Consider the following 13,052-nt stretch of genomic DNA (forward strand, 5'->3'; position numbering starts at 1 on the left):
AACAAATTCTATTTCTATTGTAGTGCTAGGGGGAATGATCTATGTACTTAAGATGTAATAATTAGGACTGGAAAGTTCTTCATAATAGAAGAAGTGAAAAGAGCAAGCCATAAAATACTATGTAGACTAGGGTGTAATTTTTTTTCTTTAATTAAAAAAAGAAAAAGTGAAAAAGATATGCATAGTGCAAGGGCTGGTAGAACATACACCAAAATGCTACCAGCGATTACTTCTGGGTGGTATAAGTATGGGTGGCTTTCCCCCCTTGTTTTTTGCTTACCTACATTTGCTGCCATCAACATGACTTTTATAATTAGAGAAAATTATCAAACCTTGGCTTTATGCTTCTTATGGTAAGACTTAAGAACACAGTAAAATAGCAATTCTTCCTAGGCAGCTAACCGACCAACAAAGCCAGCTAACCAGCAACGACTAGACCCACCTATCGGTTTTCAGGCTTTTGTTATAAATGTAAGTAGAAGGGAAGAGACAGATGTCCGGGTGCATTCGGTACTGGATGCTGAGCTGGACCACAGGCAGCCTGCCGCTCATATTGCGCTCGACGTTGTCTTCCAGCAGCTTGTAGAAGCGGGCCATCATCGACTGGTCATAGCCGTACTCCTGCGCCTTCTGCTAGGGGAAAAATACAGCAGCCATCACTAAGAATGTGCTTCTCCCACTACTATAAAAACAATTGCGGAGCTCTGACATGTACATGGCAAGGTTTAGGTGCCATCACCAACGACCAAGGACTCAGAGAAAGAAGCTGTTTGTGACCCTGGCCCTTGAGAAGCCATGCAGCTTGAGGTATTTTCTCCTTATTTAGAAAACCCACATACTGCTTATGAAAGAGATGTGACCTTGTGAATGACCGTAACCGAAGCTATTTTGATGTTGTCAGAGGTCACCCGACTGTATGATGAAAGAAGCAAAAGAAAGTGACACAGATTTTTAACAATTACTTCTGGGGTATGGTCTCAACAAACAGAAATACTCAATGTCATATTAAACAAGCCCTTTTAAAGACTAACTGCTTTATCCATCCCTCTTGTACATATTGACTTCTAAAATCTGCGGTGTTGGGACTAAGGTGAGTGAGATCAAGTCTCACAGAACTTATATTCTAGTGGAGGAAACAGACAGCTGACTCAATAAGTTCATTTCATAAACCCCAAAATGGATTACAACCTGCAATGTTAAAAACAGTCACCTAACTGACAAATGAAGAAAACTCTCGTAATGTTACCATGGATGTGCCTTCAGATATACTTTCCAATGTCAGCATCACACAAAGATCCAAAAAGCATGACATCAACTCATCTAGAAGCAAAAATGTGCTCTGAAAAGTACACGAAGATGATGGAATCTTCTCGAGTGATGCTGAGGACGTGTGCAAAATTTGAATAAACCTGTTTCACAAACTGTGCGAGTGGGGAAAAGAAGGCGTTACTTCTTCAGTAAAACATTATGTATGTATGTGATTTGAAATAGGTTTGTGCAACTAAATAATATAAATATTAGTAACATTTGATGATTTCATTTACATCCCGAAAAGTTCATCTATTCAGGTTAGCCAAAACCTCATTTTGAATCTTCTCTTGTGGGAGAAAGAAAAAGGACTTCTACGAGGTAACGTATCTACTTGCAGAAGAAAGCTGAGACTACTGACATGGAAGGACATTCCTGATCTAGTCACTGACTTTTGGCCCAGAATGATTCTGCCACCTTTAAACAAAGTCAAGTGTCTTAAGTGAGATCACAAAGGATGCAGGTGCTGCTCTGCCCACAATCAGAGTTCACAACTGCTCTCTCTTCGTGTCCCCTGCACTTTCGGAGGGTGGGCGGGCCACAGGCACTGTGTGCACGAAAGGACAGAGACCTAAAAGGGGAAACCAACTCTTTTTAACATTGTCCCTAAATGTGCACACATTGAAATGCCAATCAGTAGGTTGGGATTCTTTTCCTCACTTTTGAAGATTTTCTTTTATTATTGTTTTGGTGTTTATGATATTAAAATAAATCAGATACGGCCCTTAAAAATAGCTGTACACTGCCTTTCCCCAAAAAAAGGGCCCAAATGCACACAGAACAGGCTCCTTCTAGTCCTCTGTCACACGTCTACATAAGCACAACTATGAACAAAGGGTCATTTCAGAGACACTATGAAGACTCAAATAGTAGTTCTCTTTTCTCAGCCTTTCCCATTTTTCCTTGCAAGTAACATGATGATCCAAGAAAGACCCCCCCCATCCAAAAAACAACCCCAAAGACCCTTCTACTTTAAAGAATCAGGAAAAAACTCACCAGAGAAATAACTGTGGGAGGGAGCTGCTTGGGGTCTCCTACCAGGACAAGCTTGTTACAACGATGGATGAGTGGGGTAAGAGTTTCAACTTCACAAGACTGCCCGGCCTTATTAAGAAAATACAGGATGGAGAAACAGTCTGAATTAGCATTGCGATTTAGTTATCATCCATGTACAGTTTATCTAATTCACAAAAACTCTAACCATTCAGAAAAGCACCACACTTTCTCCTTCTGCATCAAGTATCAAAAGAAGGATTTTATTTAGTTAGGAAAACAAACAAGTAACAACAAAAACACTCAAAAAACCCCCTAAAAACCACACACGTGCTGTGAAGTCAGCCACCCCTCCGGTGACACTGCTGTGTGGGAACCAGCCACAAGCTAGAAAGCCATGTGATGTCCCAGGTTTGTGCTCTGAGGACATGCGTGTCAGGGTTCCCACCCCCGCCCCCTCTCTTCCTCGGTCCTCGGTAGGCTTTTCAATTCCAACGCTCACGCGTCTCTTCAATTCAGTGACATTTTCTCTAATCATTTCATCACCTCCACTTTTTGTACTCTTTCATTCTGGTGAGCACTGGACTTGGAGCTCCAGATCGATTCTCAGCCCCTCCCGTGCCATCTCTTTTGTGCTCTGGCTCCACATTCTAGCAAACAGCGGGTACCTAATAAATGTCTGCTAACGAATGAACTAGGAATAAAGGATGTTAGCTGAAAACACTGTGGCTCAGAGCTGTCCAAAGTTACATTCAGAATGCTTCACAAGGTTACGAGACATTCCAAGCAGCAGCTAGATAGGTAACCCTCGGGAGAATTTTGTGAGGAACCAGCAGGTTTCCTGAAGACTGTAACCCCACGACTGGAGAAGCAACGGTAACTGTGGCGAGTCATCAGCAGCCTATTTGTACATAAGAGACACACACACACGCAATGGCAGGTAAGAATCAGAGCGGGGTGGCCGGGTGGCTCAGTTGGTTAGAACGTGGTGCTGATAACACCAAGGTTGCTGGTTTGATCCCCACGTGGGCCACTGTGAGCTGCGCCCTCCTTAAAATAAATAAAGAAATAAATAAAAATAGTTACTTAAAAAAAAAGAATCAGACGCGAAGAGACCACTTTGTCCACATTCAGCGGCCACTGCTCATCTCAGACTTACAGCCCCAGTCAGAGTGGCTTACTGACCTCATCAACAATGACACAACTGAAGGGGACACCTCCTTGCCCCCGAAAAGCAGACTCAAGCAGTAAACCCCCACTCGTGCTCAATGTGCAACAGATGACATGGGACTCTAAGATGATGATGTTCTGTGTTTTCTGCGGGCGTCCTTGAACCTAAGGCAACAAATAAAGGTTAATCAGTATTCAGTTGTATATAAATTCTCGACTACGATAGGCCTATCTCTACTATAAACATCTACCATTTATTACGTGACAGAATAATACTTAGTAAATGTTAGGGGAAAACCTCAAAATGAGAAAAAGCAGAAATATCCAGGTGAATCAGAAACCACCAGAAAGAACACTGCTTTGCAGTACAGTCTAAGCTTAGAATATGACTTAAGCATGCAAAGACAAATTTATTCGGGGTCTGATTTGGTCAAAGTAGATTACAATTCTTATAGCCAGATGTATGTTGGCAGGTTATCAGAATAAGTAGCGATTCAATCATTCTACAGAGTTGTGAAGCAATTATTTGAGTAAAACCAAGGTCAGAACTAAGCTTGAATGTATGTTTTTGTTAGTTTTACACATATAATGTCATTCTCTCTTCTTTAAAGGCTAGTACCAACCATAATGCCTGTAAAACTGACAGCGTTCTACTTCTATACTAAGAAAACAGCCTTGGTCTATTTTTGCAATGCAGACAGTGGACCCTTGGACAACTCGGGGGTGAGGGGTGCCGACCTCCCAACCATGAGTCCAAAATCCTCATACACTGAAGTCGGGCCTCTGCATACGCGGATTCTCAACCTTAGATCAAAAACACAAGTGCACTGTGGTCGAAGCAGACGGTGTGAGTGACACTTCACAGCGTATACCATTTAGTGTTCCACTTAATAAACTCATATTTTTATCAAAGGTTCAGACAGCCCATTTGTGCTCCTGGAGAGCAGGACTTCCGTCCCTGCACGTGATACACGCACCCACGGGCACCACGGCCTGTGTGGGGGCTCTGGGAAGACAGTGGCGCCGCGGCTCTGCAGCCCTCACACGGTGAAGCACTGTCACACGCATCAGGGAGCCAAGCTAGCACGTACGGCCAGTTAGGCGGCCCACAGAGCAATGTGCTGGGCAGCCAAGAAGAGCAGCACACCCATGAAGATGGACTTCATCGTTAACCCTGGAAGATTGATGTCGGACTCAGTTTAAAATTTTAATGAAAAGTTTCCACATAGTTTTTAACTTAAGTAAACAAACTGCCAATGCAGCTATGCATTGAATTCAACTGCACTTCTTTAGCCACACAGAGAAGTATCATGATATATTCAAAAGAAAAAATTCATAAAAAATACTAACAATTACCAGTTGATATTAGCTCTTCTGACCCCCAACTGAAATACTGTATTATTTAAAGAAATGCAATACAGAGTTGCCACTGTCATGCTACTTGAATTAAGACACATGTGATTTTCTTTCTCTTTTAATAGGGGAAATACCCACAAACCTATTTTTATTAACTATTCATCTGATTACAATTATCATAACTGATTTTGCAGTTTGGGAAGGGAGGAGAGTACAGCACCTAACAAGAGTTTTCAATACTTACCCAGACCTAGAAAAGGAAAAGATATTTTATAATCACCTTTCTTAGAAATCTCAGGTCGTGGTAAGAATTCATTCTTAGGCTAAAGAAAAAAATGTAAATGTACATGTAATTACACCACTTTCTCCACTCTTGAATTTGTCTGAAATTTTTCATAATTAAAAAAATTTTAAATGCAATTGATAAAAGCCCACAGGTTGCCTGAACTATTTCATCATCAAATTTTAAAGAGAAAAAGAAAAAAACAGGAAAATGCTATAGGCAAATTACCTCTTTAATTTTAGAAGCAAGTTCCTGCCTTTCTTTTGAAACTTCGGCAATTTTTTCATCAAATTCTTGCCTCTGGAAAAAATGAGAATGCCAGCATTAAAACTGAACTAAGCATTTTAAAATATTTTACAATGGATTGCTTCACATTTCAAAAGGCTAAGCCTATACTTTACCAATGAAAAACATTCGCCCAGTTTGCTTTCTTTCCCAGTCAAGTCCTGACTCTTTCTTTAATGCTGCATATCAATAGCTGCGTCCACATCCATCCTGTTTGGCCCAGCAGCCTGCACTGGCCTGAAACTTACCCCTTCAGACAAGCACATGCCCTAGGCAGCAGCCCGGGTCACGGGCACAGGTAAGCTCCTGACAGGATGTCTCCAACAGCCCTTGAGATCAGCAGTCTCCCTGTCCCCAAACCTGTATGCCTCGTGCGTCCCTTAGATAAGACCCCCGAGTTGTTACAGCACAAAAGCAGCAGTAGATACACACAAACTTACCAAACTCCGCTCTTTGGGTTTGAACTGACCAACCCGGCTCTAGCCCGGGAACCCGGAAGCACTCCACCCACGGACTCTATCAAAGGCATGTGCCCCGGGCCCCGCCTGTCTGCGCTCTGCCTCGACCTTCACGGCTGGCCCTCCAGGCGTACTTCCTCCAGGACTTGTGAGTAATGCATTTCTCTGTTTCGGTCTCTCCTGTGCTCTGCTGTTAAACAGCGGCTCACCATCCAGTGACTCCCCCTCACCCTCAAATCCAGCACCCTGCGCTCAACTTAATTAACCCTGTGTTAATTTGGTAAATTCTTAACGCTATGCAAGATTCAGTCCTGTCCAGTGTATGGCATGTATACTATTTCTGTGTGCTTAGTATTCCAACTCTTGGGGCATCATTCCTTCGCTCATTTCTACTGTGTTTCCCCAAACATAAGACCAGGTCTTGTATCAATTTTTGCTCCAAAAGACGCATTAGGGCGTCTTTTCAGGGGCTGTCTTATTTGTTCATGTACAACAATCTATATTTATTCAAATACAGTCATGTCATCTTCTTCTGGAACATCGTCATAATGTATTAAAAGTGTCCGTCTGGCTGATGATCTTAACTGGGGCTTATTTTCGGGGTAGGTCTTATTTTTGGGGCAACACGGTAGGTGGTTCAAATGTGGTGAGCAATCACACCCCAATCTTTCCTCTGAGCAGCGACAGGCACATCCCATCCCTGGTCAATCACGGCACCCATTCCTGTGAAAACAGGGATCAGCCCTGCTCACACACCCAGGAGCTAATCAGAGTCCTTCCTTGGAACTGACGCACAGACAATGGGAACGAGACCTTCCCTACCTCGGCGTTTTCTAAGCTGGGATGCCAGAACCCAGAGATGGTGGCACTCGTCTTCTCCTGCAGAAGAAATGGCTGACACAGAAAAGCACATCAAGTGTGGATAAATAATGTCATCTGAGCCTCTGGATCCAGCCAGTCCCAGATTCCCAGGCCTATGAGCCAGCGAATTCCCTTTGTGTCTAACTTAACTTGAAATAGAGCCACATCCCTGTTTACGGCGACCTACAGCTTTTGTGATGTAGCAGCAGAGTTGAGGAGTTGCAACAGAGACTTGCAAAGTCAAAAACAGTGACTACCTTGTCCTTTCCAAATTAAGTTTGTTAACTTCTGATGTAAGCCATAGCACTTTTGTACACATTTTTGTATGCAAATTATGCTATTCCACCATGAAAACATGGCGTCAAATACTCAACTAGTTTGTGTACCTATGATTTATTAAAAAACATTAATCAAGAAATATCAGATACCTGTATTTCCCTTCCTCCTCGGCATAGAGCACGCTGGCGGGAAAGTTCATCTAGTTGGTGGTCTAAATATTCCTTTCTTCTATGCATCTCTTGAACATGAGAAGGTAATTCTTTTTCTAAAAAAAAGATAAAGAATTATATGCCAATTCTAACACACACACGCATAAGAAGAAAAGCCAGTTCTCAAAGCTAGACAGACTACCCCCAGGGCTGCCAAATGGCCTTTAATGCCCAAGCTACTTCCTACCACACAAAAGGAAGCAGAACCAGCCTTAGTATGTTCCTTATTCTGTACTTACTCATTCTGTGGTCTACTTGGTGGTCCAAACTGAATTTTAGGACTTCACTATTAATAGACTTTTCTGCGCCCAGACGTACTAAATTTATATCTCCACAGTTTCCTGTTGATCAAAATCACAGAGATTAATAAGGACCCTGCAACCTCTGTACCTAATATCTATTTCTAAGCAAATATTTTAACAATCAGTGAAGGGAGCTAACATGAACTGTCAATCAACTAGATTCCTGGAGCTCCAGAGGCTTCATACACTTTATTTTACAGATACTTCGTAACAACCCTATAAAGCAAGTCCTTATTATGTCTAACTAACACAAGCTAGCAAAGTTGCATAAACACACATTACAGAGTTGAGATTCTATTAATGTTTCTCAAATTATGTTTTGTCCAACATTCCACGGTAAAATATATTTGGGAAATGGTGAATTAAAATAAAACAGATTTCTTACCTATAGGGTATTTCAGATATATATAAAGACTTTCATATATGAACACATACTTGAATTTCAAGAACAAAATCTCATTTGACCATCAATCATTTTCTGCAGCATACTCAGAACAAAGTTTTTTTTTTTTCTTTTTTCTCGAGGAAAGGGGAACAGGACTTTATTAGGGAACAGTGTGTACTTCCAGGACTTTTTTTTTTTTTTTCCCAAGTCAAGTTGTTGTCCTTTCAGTCTTAGTCGTGGAGGGCGCAGCTCAACTCCAGGTCCAGTTGCCGTTTCTAGTTGCAGGGGGCACAGCCCACCATCCCTGGCGGGAGTCGAACCGGCAACCTTGTGGTTGAGAAGATGCGCTCCAACCAACTGAGCCATCCGGGAGCTCAGCGGCAGCTCAGCTCAAGGTGCCCTGTTCAATCTTAGTTGCAGGGGGCGCTGCCCACCATCCCTTGCAGGACTCGAGGAATCAAACTGGCAACCTTGTGGCTGAGAGCCCGTGCTCCAACCAACTGAGCCATCCAGGACGCTGCTCAGCTCAAGGTGCCGTGTTCAATCTTAGGTGCAGGGGGCGGAGCCCACCATCCCTTGCGGGACTTGAGGAGTTGAACTGGCAACCTTGTGGTTGAGAGCCCACTGGCCCATGTGGGAATCGAACCGGCAGCCTTCGGAGTTAGGAGCGCGGAGCTCCAACCGCCTGAGCTACCGGGCTGGCCCCCAGAACAAAGTTTTCGAAACTCTGCTCCATATCACATGCTACTCCAGAAATTCTGGAGTAAGACAATTCTAAAACCTGTAAACATCATTTGGCTGGTTTACTGACCACGTTTTGATTTTAGGTTACCACATTTTAGTTATTAATCTAAAAATCTCCCACTGCATTATTGGGCTAAACTATAGCAGTCATGCAGTTTGTCAACACTTCATCCCAATGGGACACACACATCACATACTTGTTTTCCTATCAATTGCATTGCCTTCCACTGAATCGAAGACCGGTAAGAACAGGGTTTTGCTTTGGTAACTGCCCACAACAGTGGCTGGCACACAATAAATACAGTAAATACCCGCTGAATGACTAAGTGACTTATTACACACTTGTCTACAACTTATTTTTGTTCCTCATTCAGCTCATTCTTCAAATCTGAAGCCATCTTCTCTGGACTACATTTACTTGAGGTTTCAAAACTGCTAACTTACTTGTCTTACCACCAGAAAGGTGGATGAAATTACCTAGTAGCTCACTCTATAAATACCTAGAAATGCTCCACAAATTGTAACAGACATCTTTTAAATTGCAGAGAAATACATAAGCATGTAAGACAAATTCCTCAGGGCCAAAAACAGAAAGTGGAAAACCAGAGTTGAAAGCTTTGAGCTGTTGTGCTTCCCTGAGGGAGAGGGTGAGGGGTGAGCGAGCGCTGGTCTGGTCTCAGTGCTTATGTGTTATTTAAATTACATTCAATAAAATCCAGAGATTTAAAAATCTTTAGTTCTACAGAGTTTGCCAAACGTCTACATTGGCAAAACTACCATTCTAATCGAGATCTACAAGTTTTATAACAGAGGCTTGGATTTTAAAGCCCACTAGAGAGCAAACGGGCCTAAAAGAGTGGCAGGATGAGAAACAAGTGAACCTCTCCTGGCCTGGGCTTGGCTAGGGAAAAAAATGAATTCTCTTCTGGGACTGTCCAATCACAGATCTGTGCCAAGTATGAACTTAGAGACTAAATACATAATACAGGGAATGACAAAGGTGACCCTTAGAAACACAGCTGAGATTTTTTAAATGAGAACACAATGAACAACTTTATGTCAATATATCTGAAAACCTAAAATGAAGTGGAATTTTTTTCTTGAAAATGTGAATTGGTAAAACTCACTAAAATCTAGAAAACTTGCATAGACGTATAGCAATTAAACACATTCAGACAGTAGGTAAAAACTTACCCTTCTGTCAAAAAACCAACCAACCGACAGACAGATAAAAAAAACAGAAAACCAACCAAACAACACTGAAAACAAATTAACATTCAAGAGATCATCTCTGTGTGATACAAAAACACAGAATAAACAAAAGAATTGTCCCCCACTCCATTTTTAAAGTCTATGTAACCCCAAAACTAAAACTAGACAAAAATATGATGAAGAAAAATTACAGGCTAGCATCACTTAGGAAGTCATTTTTAAAATCCTCAATAAAACATTAGCAATCCAGATGATGTAATACAGAATTGTACACCTGAAATCTATGTAATTTTACTAACAATTGTCACCCCAATAAATTTTAAAAAAATTAGCAATCTAGCACTGTGCTAAAAAAATAGTAATACATGACCAAGTTGGCTTTATTCTAGCAAGCAAAGGTATTTATTTTAACATTAGAAAAACGTAATTTACCACATCAAAATTTTAAGAAGAAAAACTTATCATTTCAACGAATGCAAAAAAAAAAAAACCCAAAAATGCATGCAATAAAATTCAACACCCATTCATGATAAAAACTCTGAGAAGGGAAGTTTTTTAACCTGATAAAAGGTATATACGGAAACCTACAAATGAACATCATATGTAATGGTGAGATGTCATTTCCTTACAGGACACAGGACCACTGGAAGTAGTGAAAAGAAGTGAAAGAGTACTGAAAAAAGAAGAAAAAAGCTCCTAACAGAAAATTTATTTTCTAAGCAAAAAAAAATTAAAACCACCCCCTGGCTGCCTCACGCGCCTGCCCCGTGCCTGCCTGGCCGGCCACAGTGTCATCAGTATACGCCTGACAAGTTAGGGAAAGGCACGCTCCAACTGCACCCAGCACTCAGCACAGGAGCCAGCTGCTCTGGGGCATGTGGGACGACCACTTTCGAGAAGAATCTGGCACTGTGTAGAAACTGAAGATGCACGATTCTCTTCCAGGCACACAAGCACTAGATCAGTGTTCTCATAAGCTCTCTGGAACTTGACCTATAGCATAAGGTATACTCTACCCCTTAGCCATGAAAGTGGTATCACAGAACAGTACTTATCCTCACTACCTATACTCTGCTCTTTTCTCTTCTCTTCTGCTCTACTTTACCTTGGTTACGTAGGCTGCTTCTGGTCTCCCTGAACTGTCCTGATAGCCCACCTAACAGTCACCGGCCCCCGTGTGAAAAGCCCTGCCCCAGGCAGCTGCATGGAAACACAGGAGACACGGGCAGGAGTCCACGCTCGCTTCGTTCAGTGTGCTCCCTTTCACGGCTGTGAAGTGCGTGCAACACAGTCCAATTCATTCATACGCTGTGGTAATAAATGCCATTTCTGTACCTGCCTGGAGAAATACGCACAGGCATAGGGCTACTCACGACAATAAGATCTGAAAAAACAGAAACTGGAAAAGAACCCCCGTTTCTCTCAATGGACAATGAATACACTGTGCGCGCACACAATGAAACAGCCTATAGCAGGCGAGATACACGGCTGTGTTGATATATACAGTGACATGTAAAACCATCAGTCTCACAAATGTTATGGTGGGTGGGCACGTTGCAGACTGACAATGTAAGTTTTAAGATCAAAGGAATTCTGTCTGTGGAGAACATGTATGTAGTACAAAGGAAACCGTGCGCGCCCCTCAGAACAGAGGTGACCAGTCCCAGGTTCCCGAGCTGGGTGTAGCCCTGTGAGTAAGTTCCAGCCCCGAGGAAATGAGCACAGCACTACCAGCAGTGTCTGGAACTGTCCTGCAACTTGGACTAGTGTGCTCCGGCGCCTGTCCTCGTGTCTGCTTCACACTTGCTGCTGGACGTGATTACTGGCGCTGGAGCAGCGCCCTGTGACCATGGTGCACTAAGGAACGAGGCCACACACACTGGAGAAAGACAGAAAGAGCCCGGGTGTCTGCAGATGTGCTGAAGCACAGCCATCACGCCAGCACCAGTGCTGAGCTGCCCGTCTCAGGGCTTTTGAGTAAGAAAGACACTTCTCATACACAAGTCACTGTATCTGGAGTCTCTGTAGCCGAAGCAAATCCTAACTGGTAAAAGGCAGTGTCAGATAACTTCAAGAAAAACACCATGTGGTTGGAGCTTGACAACCCCGTCGAATACAGAGCCATAACCACACCACTCAAAGCGGGTTCTCCGAGAGTAGGTGTTAAGGTTAAGTGAACAGAAAGTCTTTTACGTCTTCACTCAAGCGTCTTGAACCCTCTGTGGTGATGCTCTTCACCCATCTTTCAACTGAACTCAAAGAAGGTTCCCCTGTGGGTACTTCACACGTCTACTCTTCAGTCTCTCCTCCTATAAGACGTAGGTAGGAGGGGGATTGAGACTTAGCTGTCAGGATTATTCTGAGGATTACTGACATGGAAGCATTCGATAACTATAAACAGTGACAGCTCTAGCTTTTCAGTCACTAAGTATCTAAGCCCTCACCGAGTGTGCCAAGCACTGTCCTAGGCACTGGGGCCTTCCAATGAACAAATCCCAAACCCTGGCCTTCGTGGGGCCTGTTACAGCCTAACTACACTGAACTGCAGGAGGTTCTTGCCTCTGGCCCTCTGGAAGCTTCTGCTACGGTTCCCTCCCCCTCAGCTCCCCATGGCTAACTCCTAATTACGCTTCAGTTTCATCTCAGACATCATTTCCTCCATAAGCCGTCCCTAACCGTCTCTGACTAAATCAAGAGCCACGCGCAGCTGTGTAAAATCAGCCCCATTTCACTTCTACCACAGAATTTACAGCTTTACATTCTAGTTGCCCAATGATCCACCCACTTCTTCATCGGACTGTCTTCTGAGGACTCGCTACTGAAACCTCAGTACCCAACACAGAGCCGGGCAGAGAGAATGCGCAGAACTACTTGTTAAAAGAATCGCTGAGGATGTGTGAGCCACGGCCCCAGGGAGAAGTCAATACCAGAATCTGCTTCCTCTTTGTCGTTCAAAGCTGCCCACATGAAACTGAAAATGAACAAATCAAGCCACCCAAGTGCATACCCAGAGGATGATTCTTGTCTTTGCAGTTTTCTTTGAATTCAACGATGATTTTTTTCATCAGTTCATCAACGGCTGCATTGGAGGGTGCACACACAAGTACGCGGTTTTGCTTGATTTTGGCGTTGGAGTTTTCATCGGAGTGCCCTTTCCTCAGGTTCTAGGTTTGACACACACACACCAAACAAACAAAAACCACGATG

The 13,052-nt window shown here is 43.0% G+C and overlaps 1 protein-coding gene across 8 annotated transcripts in view; it reads right to left on the reverse strand.

Annotated features, from left to right (window-relative positions):
• The window catches only part of SETX (senataxin), a 60,001-nt gene that overhangs the window by 12,851 nt on the left and 34,098 nt on the right, over positions 1-13,052 (reverse strand). For 4 of the 8 annotated variants that reach the window (XM_033122364.1, XM_033122362.1, XM_033122369.1 and 1 more), the window contains 8 exons: positions 12,853-13,009; positions 7,442-7,543; positions 7,143-7,258; positions 6,676-6,747; positions 5,339-5,410; positions 3,487-3,636; positions 2,305-2,412; positions 443-633 (listed from right to left, as the gene is read on the reverse strand). In XM_033122364.1, coding sequence (XP_032978255.1) covers positions 443-633; positions 2,305-2,412; positions 3,487-3,636; positions 5,339-5,410; positions 6,676-6,747; positions 7,143-7,258; positions 7,442-7,543; positions 12,853-13,009 — 968 coding nt within the window. The remainder of the gene's footprint in view (positions 1-442; positions 634-2,304; positions 2,413-3,486; positions 3,637-5,338; positions 5,411-6,675; positions 6,748-7,142; positions 7,259-7,441; positions 7,544-12,852; positions 13,010-13,052) is intronic. The other 4 variants (XM_033122368.1, XM_033122366.1, XM_033122363.1 and 1 more) reach the window with 3 other exon arrangements.

Source organism: Rhinolophus ferrumequinum, chromosome 12, assembly GCF_004115265.2.
Source record: "Rhinolophus ferrumequinum isolate MPI-CBG mRhiFer1 chromosome 12, mRhiFer1_v1.p, whole genome shotgun sequence".
Classification (NCBI taxonomy): Eukaryota; Metazoa; Chordata; class Mammalia; order Chiroptera; family Rhinolophidae; genus Rhinolophus; species Rhinolophus ferrumequinum.